At 46.1% G+C, this 18,667-nt stretch overlaps 1 protein-coding gene across 1 annotated transcript in view; it reads right to left on the bottom strand.

Moving 5' to 3' along the window:
- LOC110529582 (mannosyl-oligosaccharide 1,2-alpha-mannosidase IA) overlaps window positions 1–18,667 on the bottom strand; it is a 169,122-nt gene that overhangs the window by 15,423 nt on the left and 135,032 nt on the right. The window contains exons 6-9 of the mRNA XM_021611921.3: window positions 10,077–10,200; window positions 9,667–9,760; window positions 2,455–2,570; window positions 399–618 (exon numbers count right to left, since the gene is read on the bottom strand). Of these exons, the coding sequence (XP_021467596.1) occupies window positions 399–618; window positions 2,455–2,570; window positions 9,667–9,760; window positions 10,077–10,200 (554 nt within the window). The remainder of the gene's footprint in view (window positions 1–398; window positions 619–2,454; window positions 2,571–9,666; window positions 9,761–10,076; window positions 10,201–18,667) is intronic.

Genomic DNA, 18,667 nt, shown 5'->3' with positions numbered 1-18,667 from the left:
AGAGAGTTTTAGACTAAAAAAGGTAAGGCCTTCAGAGAGTAATGCCAGGTACTATGATCTTGCAGAGCGGAGCTACAGTATTAGGTTTCTATGATTGAAACAATATCTAAAGGAGGTATATGAAATAGAGAGACACTTTACAGAGAAGGGGTATGCAACTCTGGTTCTGAAGGGCTGCAGTGTGTACACAATTTTGTTCCAGCCCAGCATTAACTCACCTGATTCAACTAATCACAGCCTAATTTGAAGATTAGCTGGACTAGTTGAATCAGGTGTGTTCAAGCAGAATACAAACAAAAGCCTGTACACACTTGGGCCCCGTTGCCTACCACTGCTGTGTAGATGGACACACGGAGACTGATGTTCCCCAGACGACGGGGTCAGTCAGTCAGACTCACTGGTGCGGGCGTAGGACTCGTGGCAGGTGCGGGCAATCTCTGAGGCCTGCTCCATCTGGTGACCCGTCTTGTCCTCGGGCGCTCCGTCCGCCCCCAGGGCGATCATGCCCCCGGCAAAGCACGTCAGGTGACCCATCTTGTGCTCCAGCAGGCCGCCCTTCCACTCAGCGATGTACGTCAGTCCCCCGCTGGACTTTCTTATCAAACTGGTCTCAATGGCCTGGAGGACAATGACAAGAACGGAAGACAGATGAGCACTCTATCCACTCCCAGTCCCAGACAAGAGCCATTCCCCTGCAAATGGAGTAGAATCTTCCGGAACATGAATAACTACTGCCCAAATAGCATCGTTAAGCTTGATGAAGCTGCTTTTGCAGGAAAACTAGGGGTCCTGGTCACCAGCCACTGTCATCTATTTTCTGGGGCGGCGTGGACTCAAAGTTCCTATTTGTCCCTGACATTTACACAAACACATAAGGGCCACTTTACCCAGATATATTCTCAAATGGCGGGCGTGTCCCACCCACAGCGAGACATGACACCACGTGTCATTCAGAACAAAGGGTGGCCCCTCTCCCCCACTAGCCACACAGCAGGTGTCCAATACGGGACCATCCCATGACTGACAGACAAAGCATAGTTATTACAGAAATAATGGGCCATTATTGATGTAGAAAGAGATATAAACATACCTTTTAACATAGGGAATACATAACCGCAGCTAAGACGTGTCGAGGGCATGCTGAAACGCTACACTATTACAGGTGCATTCTCTGATACGCCTAATTGATCATCACGTCATTTGGCATATTTCTTTTCATATTCATTGGGTTTGCTTTTCTCCTGCTGGGGGAAGACCTAAGAAAAATAAATATGGCAACTCTCCTGAAAGTAATGACATTTTCAAAAGATGATTCAGATCTGTGCTTTTGCAGTGACACATCAATCAAATGGGCCGTGTATAGGCGGCTGGGCTTTATATGCCACGATCCGCCTCAGAAAACCAGCTGATTAATATTCCCCTAAACTGGCTATTTCGTTTCCTTTGGTCTCTTTAAAGGCAGCCTATATTCTGTTTAGCAACAGCAAGCCTGACAGACAAATAGACCTGGGCTGGGCCAGAACAGGAGCAGATAGACAGAGGTAGACGGCAGCGCATCTTGTTCAGCTTCTCTTCTCATTGGGGGGGACAAAGAGACAGAGAGACAAAGAGACAGAGAGAGAGAGAGAATGTAGGCCAGGCCGGCACTGAGGCGAGGATGCCAAGGAGCCATTAATAAGAGAACAGAGTCTGTCCTAACCGCCTGCCTCTCAACATGCCTCACAGTCTGCCTGACCCAAATAGAGGATGGCATGGCGTGGCCATGGGGACCCTCTCGCTGTGGGTGACCTGCTTGTGGTGATGGCAGGCAGGCGGACGGGCGGGCGGACGGGCGGGTAGATACGCAGGTGTGGTGGGGAAACGAGGCTGTCTGGGTGGGGACTTGAGGAGGGAGGGTAATATCCTGGAGCAGTCCGGGTCCTTGTGGACCTCTGCACAGAGAGAAACATCTTTATCTCCCACAGGACAGGCTGCTTGGCTCTAATGAAACAGAGAATTGGGCTAGCAGCAGTCAGAGCCCATCTCACCAGACAGAGCTCTGAGTCTGGCTGCCCCCCATCCACTGACAGCCTTCAACCCTACTTGAACTATCTCCTGTGGAGTGCAGTTTGTACTCCACACTCAGAAATAGACAACTCCTACCTGGCGTAGCATGCTTCAAATTCAGACTCCGACCCATACTTTTATTGATTTCTGACTCTGACTGTTCACAGTAATGGAAGAAATGTAACTGTTGTTGACACACAGACAAGCACTTTCAATCGAGGTCGAAAGAGCCTCTTGACAAGGTATAGTCAGTGCTTCAAATAGTGCTGGTACTGTAACCATTAATCTCAGTAAGACAGGAGAAAAGCTGAGTAGAGAAGACAAGAGGAGAGGAGCGGAGGGGGAGTAGAAAGGAGGGGGGAGAGGAGAGAAAAAAATAGTGTAGGCTAGGTTTCTGGAGGGGTTTACCTGCAGAGCTTCGTAGTAGAGCTTCTTGCCCTCCTCGTCCGTCTTGTCCGACATCAGCCAGGCCTTGAGGAGGTACTCATAGAAGCTGTCTCCCAGGCCGCCCACTGACACATGATCTACAGGACAGACCCAAATCAAAAGAGTAGAGGATCACGCTGGGGTCTGGCTAATAGACCTACTCTCATCCCGTTAGCACCCCCCCACCTCCTTCCTTCCCTTTCCTCCCTCCTCCTCCCGTGGCCTGCTTCACCTCAGGATGATGTATGGCCCAATGATGCTGGCCATAATCTCACCACCCTCGAGGCTGATTACACAGGAAGGTGACCCCTAAATGCCTGCTCAGCCTCAAGGATAGAGGGACGTGTCTGGCATAGGCCAGGTCGAGGGGACAGGGACGGGAATGGGGACCAAACCCAACAAAGCTACAACAGTAATGTGATTAGACTCCTTTGATGGCTGATGTATTGAAGATGTATGCAGAGGAGAGATTGTCCTTCTGATGAGTTTATCAGCTCCCCCAGGCATGTCTCTGTCACTGTGTGTGTGTTTGTGTACACCTGTGAGCGTGTGTAAAAGAGGGAGAACGTGAATGTGTGCACATCTGTCTGTGACTGATGTAGTCTGTGCATTTATATGACAGATAATGTGTGTGTGTGTGTGTGTGTGTGTGTGTGTGTGTGTGTGTATCGAGCAATACCACAACGTGATAAAAAGACAGAGGGTCTGTGCACACAAAGACATTCAGTGCGGTGAGGGGCTGTGTTTTGTGCTGCGCCCGGTGATGGGGTTGTACTCTCTTGTCCACTTCACCACTTCACTATCTGAGGAATGAGTCTCCTGGGTCTGGGAGAGAGCCCCAGCCAAGCCACTCTGTTTGTCATATTGATTGTCATGCCCCTCATACATATGTATATGTCATTAACAGCCACAGAGTTGTTTGGGAGATGGAGATTCGACTCCAGCAGGAATAAAGGCGACAGGACAGAGCACCAGAGGTAGGGGTTTAGAATGTTGCCGTAGGCCTTAAAGGGGCTGTACTTTCTGGCTGACTGGGGTTGTTTTGGGCCTGTCTGACTCCATGCCATAAGGATAAACAGGTCAGAGAGGGAACACAAGGTCAAGGATCTGATCATGGCCCTATCTGATGACATCTGAGAGACATGGCGGTGGCAGGTCCTCTCCAGGCAGCAGACTGACACCTCTGTGTAGGTGACTTGGGGACGTTATCACATCATGAGTATGAGGTGTGTGTGATAGCTTGAGGTTGTGTGTGTGATGTGAGTAAGTGTGCATCACCTGGTAGATGGCTAGTGATGGCTGTTCAACAGTCTGATGGTCTGGTAATAAAATCTGTATAATAGTCCAAACACCTGGTAATAGAAGCTGTTCAACAGTCTGATGGTAATAGAAGCTGTTCAACAATCTGATGGTCTGGTGATAGAAGCTGTTCAACAGTCTGATGGTAATAGAAGCTGTTCAACAGTCTGATGGTAATAGAAGCTGTTCAACAGTCTGATGGTAATAGAAGCTGTTCAACAGTCTGATGGTAATAGAAGCTGTTCAACAATCTGATGGTCTGGTGATAGAAGCTGTTCAACAGTCTGATGGTAATATAAGCTGTTCAACAGTCTGATGGTGATAGAAGCTGTTCAACAGTCTGATGGTCTGGTGATAGAAGTTGTCAAACAGTCTGATGGTCTGGTGATAGAAGTTGTCAAACAGTCTGATGGTCTGGTGATAGAAGCTGTTCAGCAGTCTGATGTTCTGGTAATAGAAGCTGTTCAACAGTCTGATGGTAATAGAAGCTGTTCAACAGTCTGATGGTAATAGAAGCTGTTCAACAGTCTGATGGTAATAGAAGCTGTTCAACAGTCTGATGGTAATAGAAGCTGTTCAACAGTCTGATGGTAATAGAAGCTGTTCAACAGTCTGATGTGAATAGAAGCTGTTCAACAGTCTGATGGTAATAGAAGCTGTTCAACAGTCGGATGGTAATAGAAGCTGTTCAACAGTCTGATGGTAATAGAAGCTGTCCAAGAGTCTGATGGTTTGGTGATAGAAGCTGTTCAACAGTCTGATGGTAATAGAAGCTGTTCAGCAGTCTGATGTTCTGGTAATATAAGCTGTTCAACAGTCTGATGGTCTGGTAATAGAAGCTGTTCAACAGTCTGATGGTGATAGAAGCTGTTCAACAGTCGGATGGTAATAGAAGCTGTTCAACAGTCGGATGGTAATAGAAGCTGTTCAACAGTCTGATGGTAATAGAAGCTGTTCAACAGTCGGATGGTAATAGAAGCTGTTCAACAGTCTGATGGTAATAGAAGTTGTTCAACAGTCTGATGGTAATAGAAGTTGTTCAACAGTCTGATGGTAAAAGAAGCTGTTCAACAGTCTGATGGTAATAGAAGCTGTTCAACAGTCTGATGGTAATAGAAGTTGTTCAACAGTCTGATGGTAATAGAAGTTGTTCAACAGTCTGATGGTAATAGAAGCTGTTCAACAATCTGATGGTAATAGAAGCTGTTCAACAATCTGATGGTAATAGAAGTTGTTCAACAGTCTGATGGTAATAGAAGCTGTTCAACAGTCTGATGGTAATAGAAGCTGTTCAACAGTCTGATGGTAATAGAAGCTGTTCAACAATCTGATGGTAAAAGAAGCTGTTCAACAGTCTGATGGTAATAGAAGCTGTTCAACAGTCTGATGGTAATAGAAGCTGTTCAACAATCTGATGGTAATAGAAGCTGTTCAACAATCTGATGGTAATAGAAGCTGTTCAACAATCTGATGGTAATAGAAGTTGTTCAACAGTCTGATGGTAATAGAAGCTGTTCAACAGTCTGATGGTAATAGAAGCTGTTCAACAGTCTGATGGTAATAGAAGTTGTTCAACAGTCTGATGGTAATAGAAGCTGTTCAACAATCTGATGGTCTGGTGATAGAAGCTGTTCAACAGTCTGATGGTAATAGAAGTTGTTCAACAGTCTGATGGTAATAGAAGCTGTTCAACAATCTGATGGTCTGGTAATAGAAGCTGTTCAACAGTCTGATGGTAATAGAAGTTGTTCAACAGTCTGATGGTAATAGAAGCTGTTCAACAGTCCGATGGTAATAGAAGTTGTTCAACAGTCTGATGGTAATAGAAGTTGTTCAACAGTCTGATGGTAATAGAAGCTGTTCAACAATCTGATGGTAATAGAAGCTGTTCAACAATCTGATGGTAATAGAAGCTGTTCAACAATCTGATGGTAATAGAAGCTGTTCAACAATCTGATGGTAATAGAAGCTGTTCAACAATCTGATGGTAATAGAAGCTGTTCAACAGTCTGATGGTAATAGAAGCTGTTCAACAATCTGATGGTAATAGAAGCTGTTCAACAATCTGATGGTAATAGAAGCTGTTCAACAATCTGATGGTAATAGAAGCTGTTCAACAGTCTGATGGTAATAGAAGCTGTTCAACAGTCTGATGGTAATAGAAGCTGTTCAACAATCTGATGGTAATAGAAGCTGTTCAACAATCTGATGGTAATAGAAGCTGTTCAACAGTCTGATGGTAATGAAGTTGTTCAACAGTCTGATGGTAATAGAAGCTGTTCAACAATCTGATGGTAATAGAAGCTGTTCAACAGTCTGATGGTAATAGAAGCTGTTCAACAGTCTGATGGTAATAGAAGCTGTTCAACAATCTGATGGTAATAGAAGCTGTTCAACAATCTGATGGTAATAGAAGCTGTTCAACAATCTGATGGTAATAGAAGCTGTTCAACAGTCCGATGGTAATGAAGTTGTTCAACAGTCTGATGGCCTGGTAATATAAACTTTTTTTTTTGTCTCCTAGTCTTTGATGCACCTGTACTGTCTCCATCATGACTGTGGGCCATGTCATTGGTGTGATAGGATGTCCGTCATGTCTGTGGGCCATGTCGTTGGTGTGATAGAATGTCCGTCATGACTGTGAGCCATGTTATTGGTGTGATTAGATTGTCCATCATGACTGTGGGTCATGTCATTGGTGTGATAGGATGTCCATTGTGTCTGTGGGCCATGTCATTGGTGTGATAGAATGTCCCGTCATGACTGTGGGCCATGTTATTGGCAGCTCCACATAGGAAGATATGAAAGTCAAGCAGCTACTTGGCTCAGAGGGAAACTGTACTGCACTGACTAAATTCAAACATCCCATAAATAACAACAACAGCAACACCAGAGCTTTGATAGGCTGTCTATACTGTACAGAGACACTGAGAACGGCAAGACCATTTCTATGAGATCACCCTCAGGTGGTTCCTGTCTAATGGACAAGTAAACACCGATCACAAGTGACCTGCTGTGCACCTTTCTATTTTTGGAAATCACATCCAACATTACCATCCCTATACCCTCTAGATATTTGTCACTTGAGTTGTTTTTCTTTACATGGAAATTCTTCTTCCAGCTAACACTGACCATATAGACCACATTAATACATTGAAAAATACAAACTTTTAGAGGTGCTTTATGCAATGTTTGTCTTGGAACTTTCTCTATGTTTGAGAAAAGCTTGGTTTGGCATTATTGTTTTTTATTTGACCTTTATTTAACTCGGCAAACCAGTTCAGAACAAATTCTTATTTTCAATGACCGCCTAGGAAAAGTGGGTTAACTGCCTTGTTCAAGGGCAGAACGACAGATTTATACCTTGTCAGCTCGGGTATTTGATCTTGCAACCTTTCGGTTACTAGTCCAGCACTCTAACCACTAGGCTACCTGCCGCATTACTGGCGTGGTACATCTACCTTCCCCTAGGCAGTCAGTAAATCACAGAACCACTTTCCTCCTAGCCTGGCTGGCTCCCATCAGAATAGCTACATGTAATTACAATAATAATACTACATTTCAAAGACCCAAATATGTAGAGTCCTCCAGAGAGACTCCGTTGTCCACTATATTACGGAGTTGCAAACAACACCCAGATTAATCCATGCAGAAAATCCCTCCGAGTGCCTCTCGAGTTGTACAGTGTTAAGACACTGCATCACAGTGCTAGCTGTGCCACTAGAGATCCTGGTTCAAGTCCAGGCTCGGTCGCAGCCGGCCACGACCGAGAGACCCATGGGGCAGCGCACAATTGGCCCAACGCTGTCCAGGTTAGGGGAGAGTTTGGCCAGGAGGGATGTTCTTGTCCCATCGCACACTAGCGATTCCTGTGGCGGGTTGGACGCAATGCGCGCTGACACGATTGCCAGGTATATGGTGTTTCCTCCGACACATTTGTGCGTTTGGCCTCCGGGTTAAGCGGGCATTGTCTCAAGAAGCAGCGTGTCTTGGCTCGGTTGTGTTTCAGAGGACGCACGGCTCTCAACCTACGCCTCTCCCGAGTCCAATACGGGAGTTGCTGCGATGGAACAAGACTAACTACCAATTGGATACCACGAAAATTGGGAGAAAAATATATAAATAAAGAAAATCCCTCTGGGAGCAGTGCAGTAGATGGGATGAATCAAGAGGTCAGAGAGAATGAGAGACAAGCAGGACGGTTGCCCTCCTCTTCCTCCCCTTCTACAGATCCACCCAGTGGCAGGAGATAGGTTGGACACACAGCAGTCAGTCATTAGGAGTGAACACGGCCCCCTCTGTGCCTGCCCCCCCCGGGACGACAGCAGAGACAAACACAAAGACGGTTAGTACGCGTATTCATCAGACGTGACATTTCAGCAAGGGCGTAGAGGGGGCATTCAATCATAGGAGTCACACACACACACAGACCTCACACTGGGATGATCATAGATCATTAGCATGACAGAGTTATTAGACACACAAAGATAGACTGCTGTTTAGACTGCTGGTTCATGGGGACTGGGGAGAGACTGGCCAAACTGATTGGGGGAAGGACCAATGACTGTGTGAGAGTATGTGTGTGTCTATCTGTCTACGGGGCTGGGGAGGGGAGGTAGTACCACATAGAATAGCAAAACAAACAACAAGGCTAAGATATGCATTCAAATGAGTGTGTGTGGTGTGTGTGTGAGAGAGAGAGGTGCAGTGGGTCCATCATTATGCTACAGCCAGAAGTGTATGTCTGAGTTAGCGACTGGTCAGGTCTGATCTGTACTATGCATCTCATTGACCTTTTGAGGGGCTCAGAGACAAACACACTCATTAATAAGGGGATCCATGGCAACTGCTGGGCACAGGGCTGTCTGAGCACGGACACACTTCAGGGTTCCTCCATTGTCACCCCCACCACCACCTCCGCCTCTCCCTAGCCACCTCACTTTGGGATAGATCAGGCAATCCTTGGGGCTGAAGCTTGTTTTGTCTGGCTGGAGCTGGGTAATACCAGTGGCAGTGGCTCCATACCAGTCAGGGATAGGGGTACTGAACTGTTGTGGTGCCTGAGTGGCATGACACTCATTTACCAAGTCAAAGGAGCAGGTGTTTGAGTTTGAGTGAGAGTGTAGTATTGTGTGGAGGTATCAGGAATTAACTGCAGCTTTGGAGGACTAACTACTTTACTGGCAGCATTCAGACACCTGAACGCCACAGTCATTTTTAAGCACTGTCATTAGCCACAGGCACTTCTTTCTCCCTGATGTCACTGTGTGGCATTAAGTTACATAATATTCTAATGCACAGCCCACGCCACCAGAGGTCATGTGTACCACTGGACTGACGTGGCTTTCCTGGCTGTAAATGGCTTGATAATTACAGGCTGCGGAACCGCAGTTGACAGCCACTGGTGTACCACTAATGGAAATGGAATGAGGTGAGATGGGAAAGAGGGACGATAGTGGTGAAAAGAGAGAAGAACGGGCCATATGGAAGATAGAGGTGAGTGATGTAGAGGGAGGAGAGAGGGAGAAAGGAATGAGGCAGGAGAGGGGTAAGAGATGGTGAGAGGGAGATAGGAATGAGACAGGAGAAGGGTGAGAGATGGTGAGAGGGAGATAGGAATGAGACAGGAGAAGGGTGAGAGATGGTGAGAGGGAGATAGGAATGAGACAGGAGAGGGGTGAGAGATGGTGAGAGGGAGATAGGAATGAGACAGGAGAAGGGTGAGAGATGGTGAGAGGGAGATAGGAATGAGACAGGAGAAGGGTGAGAGATGGTGAGAGGGAGATAGGAATGAGACAGGAGAAGGGTGAGAGATGGTGAGAGGGAGAAAGGAATGAGACAGGAGAGGGGTGAGATGAGAGAGAGAAGGGTCAGATGAGAGATAGGGGGACTTACGTTGTCCCCACTGTCCGCTGTTAGGGTTCAGGTAGTTGGGGTACAGTCCCTGGGGCTTATCAAGGCGATTCAGAACCTTCCGGATGTTCATGACCTAGGAGGCGGAACCAGAGAAATGAGTTTCTACTTTCTTCCTGCAACCTCATTGCCTCCTCATCTTCCAGCAGCACGGCACAGTAATGCACTTTAAATGGCCTTGCTGCAGGGACGGCAGTTAAGGGAGGTATAAGAGAGAGACGCCTCTGAATCATAGCGGAAAGAAGGCATTTATCTGCAGAACAGGCGTTAACAAGAATAGTAATGAAGGTTGCGGCTATGAATAACATTGTCAGGCTGGCTGAGTGCTCAGTTTAGACTGGTGTTAATGCACTGGAATGGAAACGACGGTGCTGTGGCTCCCTAGCTCTCACCTTCTCTGCGAAGGCTGGGTTCCCTGACAGCTTGGAGAGGTGCATGAACTCCAGGTGCAGGGTGCCGTACTCCGCCAGGATGCTGCTCCCTCCAGACGCCCAAGGCCAGTTCCTCCCGATGCCACTGTAGACACAGAAGACAACACAGTTAACTCAGGTACTCCAAACAACCCCGTTGCAGCATAGGGGAGGCAGGTAGCCTAACGGTTTAGAGCAAAAAGGTTGCTGGGTCGAATCCCAGAGCCGACATCGACAGGTGAAAAATGATGTGCCCTTGAGCAAGGCACTTAACTCTAATTTCTTCTGTAAGCCACTCTGGATAAGAGCATCTGATAAATTACTTAAATGTAAAATATAGAACACGAAACAGAGCTCTACGAAATCTCAGGTACTCCAAACATCACTGCAGAGGAACAGGACATCGCAAATTTACTCAGTCAACCCCCCCCCCCACACACACAAACATTCCCTAGAGAGCTCCCTACTCCACAAGTCAACCACTGATTCATGGGATCAAACCTTCCTCTCCTCTTATGAATGTCACATACAATACATCTGTTTAACATCATACCAAATTGACAGTGTGTGTGTGTGTGTGTGTGTGTGTGTGTCTTTACAACGTCCTGTACTATCTGTCCACAGTGTGTGTCTGTAGGTGTCTGATGACTTTCTAAACAGCAGGCCCTGGTCAGAGCTGCCCTGACTTCTTTCTATATCTCTCCTGAGTCACCCTGATCGGACCCGCGTGTCAGTGCCCACTAACAGGACTAATAGCTACGTGTCAGCTTGCTAATGGTGCATAATCATTGACTCCACAAATAATGGCTAGTGTCACTATTGTTATTAGAGCACAGGCAGATTTCTGTCATTAACACCACATTAGTCAGGCTGGCTATTACAGGGGGCTGGAGGGATCAGAGGGTAAGAGCCAAAAACACATCCCCTGTGTGTGTGTTGCGGAAAGTGTACTTTACTCAGACACCGAAATTGAACTGGCATCCCAATGACTTCATTACGAAATCAAACTTGTTTGTAAACATTAGTATAACTAATTTGACCTTCCACCATGCCAAGAATTGAGCTGAAGCTGTTTTCTGTATTTTAGAAAAGGGCTGATAAATCCCAACAGCCTACAGCTCTGAATTATTTCAAGAAACATACAGGCTGTCACATTCTGACCATAGTTCTGTTATTTTATTATTTGTTTTAGTATGGTCAGTGAGTTGGGGTGGGCAGTCTATGTTTATTTTTCTATGTTGGTTTTTGTGTTCGGCCTAGTATGGTTCTCAATCAATCAGAGGCAGGTGTCGTTAGTTGTCTCTGATTGAGAATCATACTTAGGTAGCCTGGGTTTCACTTTTGGTTTGTGGGTGTTTTCCGTGTTTCCGTGTGAGTGTTTGGGCCACATGGTACTGTTTCGGTTTTCATTTTGTTCACATCTTTTATTGTTTTGTATTTCAGTGTTCAGTTCGTTTCAATTAACTATAATCATGAACATTTACCACGCTGCGCTTTGGTCCGTCCTTACTCCTCCTCAGACGAAGAGGAGGAAATCCGTTACAGAAACACCCACCACAAGAGGACCAAGCAGCGTGGTAACGGGCAGCAGCAGCAGCAGCCGAAAACACAAGACTCCTGGACATGGGAGGAGAATTTGGACGGCAAGGGACCCTGGGCACAAGCATGAGCATATCGCCACCCTAAAGCAGAGCTGGAGGCAGCGAAAGCGGAGAGGCGCAGGTATGAGGAGGCAGCACGGCTGGAAGCCCGAGAGGCAGCCCCAAGAATTTCTTGGGTGGGGGCACACGGGGAGTGTGGCGAAGTCAGGTAGGAGACCTGAGCCAACTCCCCATGCTTACCGGAGAGCGAGAGGGACTGGGCAGGCACTGTGTTATGCGGTGGAGCGTACGGTGTCCCCGGTGCGTGTGCATAGCCCGGTGCGGTACATTCCAGCTCCTCGTATCGGCCGGGCTAGAGTGGGCATCGAGCCAGGTGCCATGAAGCCGGCTCTACGCATCTGATCTCCAGTGCATCTCCTCGGGCCGGGGTACATGGCACCAGCCTTACGCATTGTGTCCCCAGTTCGCCAGCACAGCCCAGTGCGGGCTATTCCACCTCACCGCACTGGCCTGGCTACGGGGAGCATTCAACCAGGTAAGGTTGGGCATGCTCGGTGCTCAAGAGCTCCAGTGCGCCTGCACGGTCCGGACTATCCAGTGCCACTTCCACGCACCAGCCCTCTGGTGGCAGCCCCCCGCACTAGGCTGTCTCTCCGTCTTCTCCCTACAGGTGCTCCCGCCTGTCCAGCGCTGCCAGAGCCTTCCTCCTGCCCAGCGCCGCCAGAGTCCCCCGTCTGTCCTGAGCCACCAGATTCCCCCGTCTGTCCTGAGCCGCCAGATTCCCCCATCTGTCCTGAGCAGCCAGAGCCGCCCGTCTGTCCTGAGCCGCCCGTCTGTCCTGAGCCGCCAGAGCCGCCCGTCTGTCCTGAGCCGCCAGAGCCGCCCGTCTGTCCTGAGCCGCCCCTTTACTTTAATAATTTTGCACGCCCAATTTTTCAGTTTTTGATTTGTTAAAAAAGTTTGAAATATCCAATAAATGTCGTTCCACTTCATGATTGTGTCCCACTTGTTGTTGATTCTTCACAAAAAAATACAGTTTTATATCTTTATGTTTGAAGCCTGAAATGTGGCAAAAGGTCGCAAAGTTCAAGGCGGCCGAATACTTTCGCAAGGCACTGTATATATTCTAATGTTACCCAAGGCCTTCATAAACACAACCAAATCATGATAGCATATATGAAATGTATTAATTCCACAGTTAGAATGCTGCAGTCAGAATGACTGCTCATGAGCTTGAAGGGGCCCGTCGAGGCCCAGCGGTTCTAGTGTTAAGGACAGGAGCATGGCTGTGCATAGTAATTACCCCCTCACCCACATGCTGTGCCAAAACTATTTGTTTTTCATTACACAGCTGATTAAATAATGTTACTGGAAAATCACACAAATACTGTATCAGAGAGGAAAGAAAACGGAGAGAAAGCGCCTGTTCTTGGGTCAGAAAACCTAATTGGTGTTTATGATTGAGACTTAATCAGATTGCCACAGCCTGGGATGGAGTTGATAAGCATGTTAATGATGGTGAGTCGTGCATGTGTGTTTATTTGTCAAGAGTGTATGTGCTCCGAGGAGGATCGACAATAGTCGACAATAGTGCACCTAGTGCACCTGGTGCAGCAGCCGGCCAAGAGGCTGAGGGAGCTGGATGCAGGTAGACCTGCCATCTCTCCTTCATCTCCATAATGCTCCATTACAATACTGTGGGGCTCTTGCCTGTATTGTGGCACAGCACTGCCATGTCCTCTCTTTCCAGACTCGAAGAACTGCATTAAACCTGAACAATCATGTGGACTGCTCTGTGCTCTCCCACGGAGTCCCTGTAATGGAGCATCCATCCCTTTCACTCTCTCCCTCTCTATATCTCCTTCTCTGAGTCTTTCTCCCTCCCTCTATATCGCTGTATCTCTCTGACTGTCTCCCTCCTTCCCCTCGCGGAAGACACCTGGAGATATCACCATCCATCCATCTGATGAGAGCTAAATCTCTGTTGAGAGCTAAATCCACAGGAGGAAAAACAAGAGGGAGCCTAAAACCAGCACAGGGCTAAACCTAAAGGGACAGGGCTGAGTGTGTGTGGGGGGGGGCAGTGGGGTTGAAATGGCACATTTACAGTACAGTGTAGTACAGGGAGGGACCCCTACTGAAACATACCGTTCCAGCTGGATGTCCTCTCTCCCGCTACCTCACCTTACTGCTCACTCTCCAAGTTGAAACTTGAATCAACTTGAAACTATCCCTCTTCCTCTCCTCCCTCTCTCTGTTTAATACAGAATGCTAATGATTGCCTAAGGTCCGAAGTGTGTGGGCACTGGGTAGGCTAGAGTCCAAATTCGGTGGTATTTAGCCGTTCCTCTTAAGGGGAAGAAAGAGAGATGCAGGCTGGCACAGACAAATCTGCAGCTCTGAGTACATAATGGAGTGGCTGACAGGACCTTGAGAGAACACAAACAGCCTGCTGGACAATGAACTAACAGTGGCACTGTGGTAAAGTCCACTTCACTCCATGTTTTTATGTCTGGGTAGCGTCTGTACAGAATGGATACTGAAGCTTTGGCTCACTGCTTCCTGATATTAGCTCTTAGTTCCAAACTGGATCTCTCCTCCATATCTCTTCCTCCCTCCGGGCGAAAGGGGAGCTATAGATCCAGAGTTAAGGGCTTAATTAAGGGCTTCATTCTTTAAATCACGCCAGACTTATTTGTCAGAGGGTGCTAAGGAGGCTGGGTGGGGTATTTGGGGATCCTAGTGGGAGACTACCTCCAGCAGCTGTAATAATATTGGCCTTTTTGTATACTTCAGAAAATCACAGGTGTCTGTAATCATCTCTGGCCCTCTGTGTTGCCTTATCTCATGTAAAATATCAAATAATATTTAAAAATATAAATAGAATATGATACATTGCTGTACAATATTTTTTTACACACTTTCATTTATTTTACTATGTTAATATGTCTTTGTTGTAAATGTTTAGTCGCCAAACTGGTATCAGTTGTGAAAAGTTCATAGTTGGAAGAGTTGCAGAGTTAATTGAAAATAACCTCTTAATTACTAAAATTACAGAAGATTCCGGTAATTCTCAACCCTTCCCTTTGGCCCAGTGGCACCAATCCTCTCATCATCAACTATCAACTTCAGGCTAACCTGGTTTCACCAGGCCAGAGCTAAAAACGGCTGATGTAATTCATATTTGAATTACAGCAGATGAAGCGGTGCCCCTGTGTCACAGTGTGGAAAATCTCAAGGGCTTTTCTAATTGAGCCACTCGGAATCCAGGCTTATTAATCAAACCACTTTCCCCAGATTCCCGGGATTGATTGCACAGCCTGAGAGTGAACCGCAAAGAGGAAATCTGCTAAAGCTGGCGTATTTCATGCCAATACGGAGGGGAAAAAAGAGAGTTAGCGTTAACTTTGTGTGATGCTGGCGTATTTCATGCCAATACGGAGGATAAAAAAAGAGAGTTAGCGTTAACTTTGTGTGTGATGACATCCACCTTAAAGTCAATTAGATTGGAGAGTAATTTCCTGCTTGACATTTTATCAGGGGGGAAAAAGGGGAATTCAAAAAGACATACATCAAAATGGAGCCATTGTTCCCTGAGGAGGGAGACTAATGTGTAATTATGAGCGCTAATACATCAGGCCTGGAGTCTGGCCTTCCTGGCCCTTCTCTCTGTCCCCAGAACAAACGCTCCATTAAAAAACGGTGCAGTGTGGCTAACGACATTGCGTCTACACCGAGGTACCAATATAGAACCTGTTTTATTGAATCACCACCTACTGAGGAGAGCAAATCTACACCAAGGCATTGTGAACTGTTGACAGTAAATTACATTTACGGGAGGCAGACACTTCAGTTTAACCGGTTCAACAGAAATCAACGTCTCCTCGCATTTGTTAGAAATCAAGAAGCCTTCAATACGTTAAACCTACTCATGGCTTTTATTTTCTCCACTTGCAATTACTGATACTTGATTTCATACTGTGCATGATAACTTATCTTCACCTGTCCAACACGTCGTTTGGTGAAATAAATATACAATTTGCCAAGCATAAGCATGGCTGCTGCTGACAGCACTGTTGTTATGGCGTCGGTGAATGTTGCTCTCTATTATTCTTTTGTCCTCTTTCTAAGAGTGTCATTTTTCGGGTTGTTGCTAGCATCAGTAAGTACCAGGGGTAAAGCCCTTCATTGCTGGGTGATATTGCCACGCCGTCCACTGCTCTCTGCTCAGGACCTGGAGAATGGAAGGGCTTGATGGGTAAATGGGACTAGTGATGAGACAGTTTTCTTCTGAAATAGGATATGGTACAAAGAGTACTTCTGTTTAAAACAACAAACATTTTCTTGGACATGTAAAATCAGCTTATATTCATTTCAAATGTGAACACCACCAGATCAGATCGCTATGCTCCTGGAGCGTATTTAACCAATAAGGCATGCGGAGGTGTGGTATTTGGCCAATATACAACGGCTAAGGGCTGTTCTTAGGCATGACCCAGTGGTGGAAAAAGTACCCAATTGTCATACTTGAGTAAACGTAAAGATAACTAGTATTTCACTGGGTGATAAGGTAAGTAGAAGTCAAAAAGTATTTGGTTTTAAATATACTTAAGTATCAAAAGTAAATGTAATTGCAAAAATATACTTAAGTATCAAAAGTAATAGTTTAAATAATCTCAAATTCCTTATATTATGCAAACCAGACGGCATGATTGTCATATTTTAATTTACGGATAGGCAGGGGCACACTCCAACACTGGAGATAGATGAAGCATGTGTTTAGTGAGTCCGTTTAGATCAGAGGCAGTAGGGATGACCAGGGATGTTCTCTGTTTAGTGAGACCACCAGATCAGAGGCAGTAGGGATGACCAGAGATGTTCTCTGTTTAGTGAGACCACCAGATCAGAGGCAGTAGGGATGACCAGAGATGTTCTCTGTTTAGTGAGACCACCAGATCAGAGGCAGTAGGGATGACCAGGGATGTTCTCTGTTTAGTGAGACCACCAGATCAGAGGCAGTAGGGATGACCAGGGATGTTCTCTGTTTAGTGAGTCCGCCAGATCAGAGGCAGTAGGGATGACCAGGGATGTTCTCTTGGTAAGTGTGTGAACTCAACTATTTTCCTGTCCTGTTCAGCATTCAAAATGTAACCAGTACGTTTGGGTGTCAGGGAACGTGTATGGGAGTAAAAAGTACATTTCTTTAGGAATGTAGTGGAGTAAAAGTCAAAGTAGTCCAAAACATGAATAGTAAAGTAAAGATAACCCAAAAAACGATTTAAGTAATATTTTAATGTATTTTATTTATTTATTTATTTATTGAATTTTACCCCTTTTTCTCCCCAATTTTGTGGTATCCAATTGTTGTAGTAGCTACTATCTTGTCTCATTGCTACAACCCCCGTACGGGCTCGGGAGAGACGAACCTAGCAACCTTGGCTAGCGCGCACTGCGCCCGGCCCGCCACAGGAGTCGCTGGTGCGCGATGAGACAAGGAGGTCCCTACCGACCAATCCCTCCCTAACCCGGACGACGCCAATTGTGCGTCGCCCCACGGACCTCCCGGTCACGACAGAGCCTGGGCGCGAACCCAGGGACTCTGATGGCACAGCTGGCGCTGCAGTACAGCGCCCTTAACCACTGCGCCACCCGGGAGGCCCCTACTTTAATATATTTTTTACTTAAGTATTTTACACCACTGCCAAAGACAGAAATATTACCCATGAGGTTATTTGACCACATTAAATAATGACTGCAATTTAAAGCCAGATATTCAAATCATGATTAGCCTTTTAGTAAAACAAAAGCAACCTGTTCTGAATGCTAGTGTATGCTTAAATTCCACACTGCACAGCAAGGTACAGTCAATATACAAAAAGAACATTGCAGCAATTAGCTTCATAAGCAGTGGGGTAAGGAGGTGGTAGGCTATTACCCTTGCTGTGCTGGTTTTCACCACCCCCACTGGCTTGAATGGATAAAAGGATTACTCACAGCAGTGGCCTTTCATTACTTTGGACTATATTCCTAACTGGGGAAAGCAATAATAGCAGCAAGAATGCTAGTTTCTCACGACACAACGTGGACATTTGTCACTGGAGTCTTAGTACTTGTCGTTATGTCACCATACTATAATTTGTCAATCAAATAAATAATTACTACATTTTTGTGTGACATTGCTATGGTTTTCTTGGCATTGTTCCACTAGCTTCTTATACATGTTATATATACACATGTGATCTTGCAATGGCTTATCTAGAATAAAATGTAGGCCTGGTTTGCCTCTGGCCAAAGGAAAGATCAGCACAGCTGCCCCTAAAACTCTGGAACACTCTCGCCCCAGCCACCCGCAACTCTGACTCACCACCTTCAAAAACAATACAATTAAAAACACCTATTCAGTCTGGCATTCCTCTCAGCTTAGCTCTTACATGCTGACCACACTGCTCGCGAGCGTCTCGCGAGCGTCTGCGTTATTTTAAAAATATTCTTTGCTGTACAGTGTCCTTGTTTTTTGGGGGTGTTTAAATTACATATATTATTATTATTAAAGATGAAAAAAAAACAAGAAAATAATTTAGTTGACACCGTGCCATGTGTGAGAATGCGGACCCACGCACGCACTCGCATACACTCACACACACGCATTGCCGTGTGCCCCTGACCAAGCACCCTCTAACAATTTCCCATTTAATGGAATTTAGGCAGGTTAGGTCAAGTTAAACTGATGTCAGGCTTTGGCGGCAGGGAAATTTGATTTGAGAATCCTTTATCTTGCTTATGGTCCTAATAAAAGTAAATGGGAGAAGGTGTGGAACATAGATAAGCCCAAGGAAATGGGGTCAAATAAAATATTTGTGTGTGTTGAACAGAGGGGGAGGGTTCATTGGCCAGCACACTGACAGTCCAGGGGGAAGTTTCCAACTACCATTACCACAATTTCTAACTAACTAACTAACAACTAACATCTAA

Source organism: Oncorhynchus mykiss, chromosome 8 (genome assembly GCF_057628025.1).
Source record: "Oncorhynchus mykiss isolate SJ-2025 chromosome 8, ASM5762802v1, whole genome shotgun sequence".
Taxonomy (NCBI): domain Eukaryota; kingdom Metazoa; phylum Chordata; class Actinopteri; order Salmoniformes; family Salmonidae; genus Oncorhynchus; species Oncorhynchus mykiss.
Note: the sequence above shows the minus strand (reverse complement) of the source record. Positions and strands in the feature narration are given on the sequence as shown.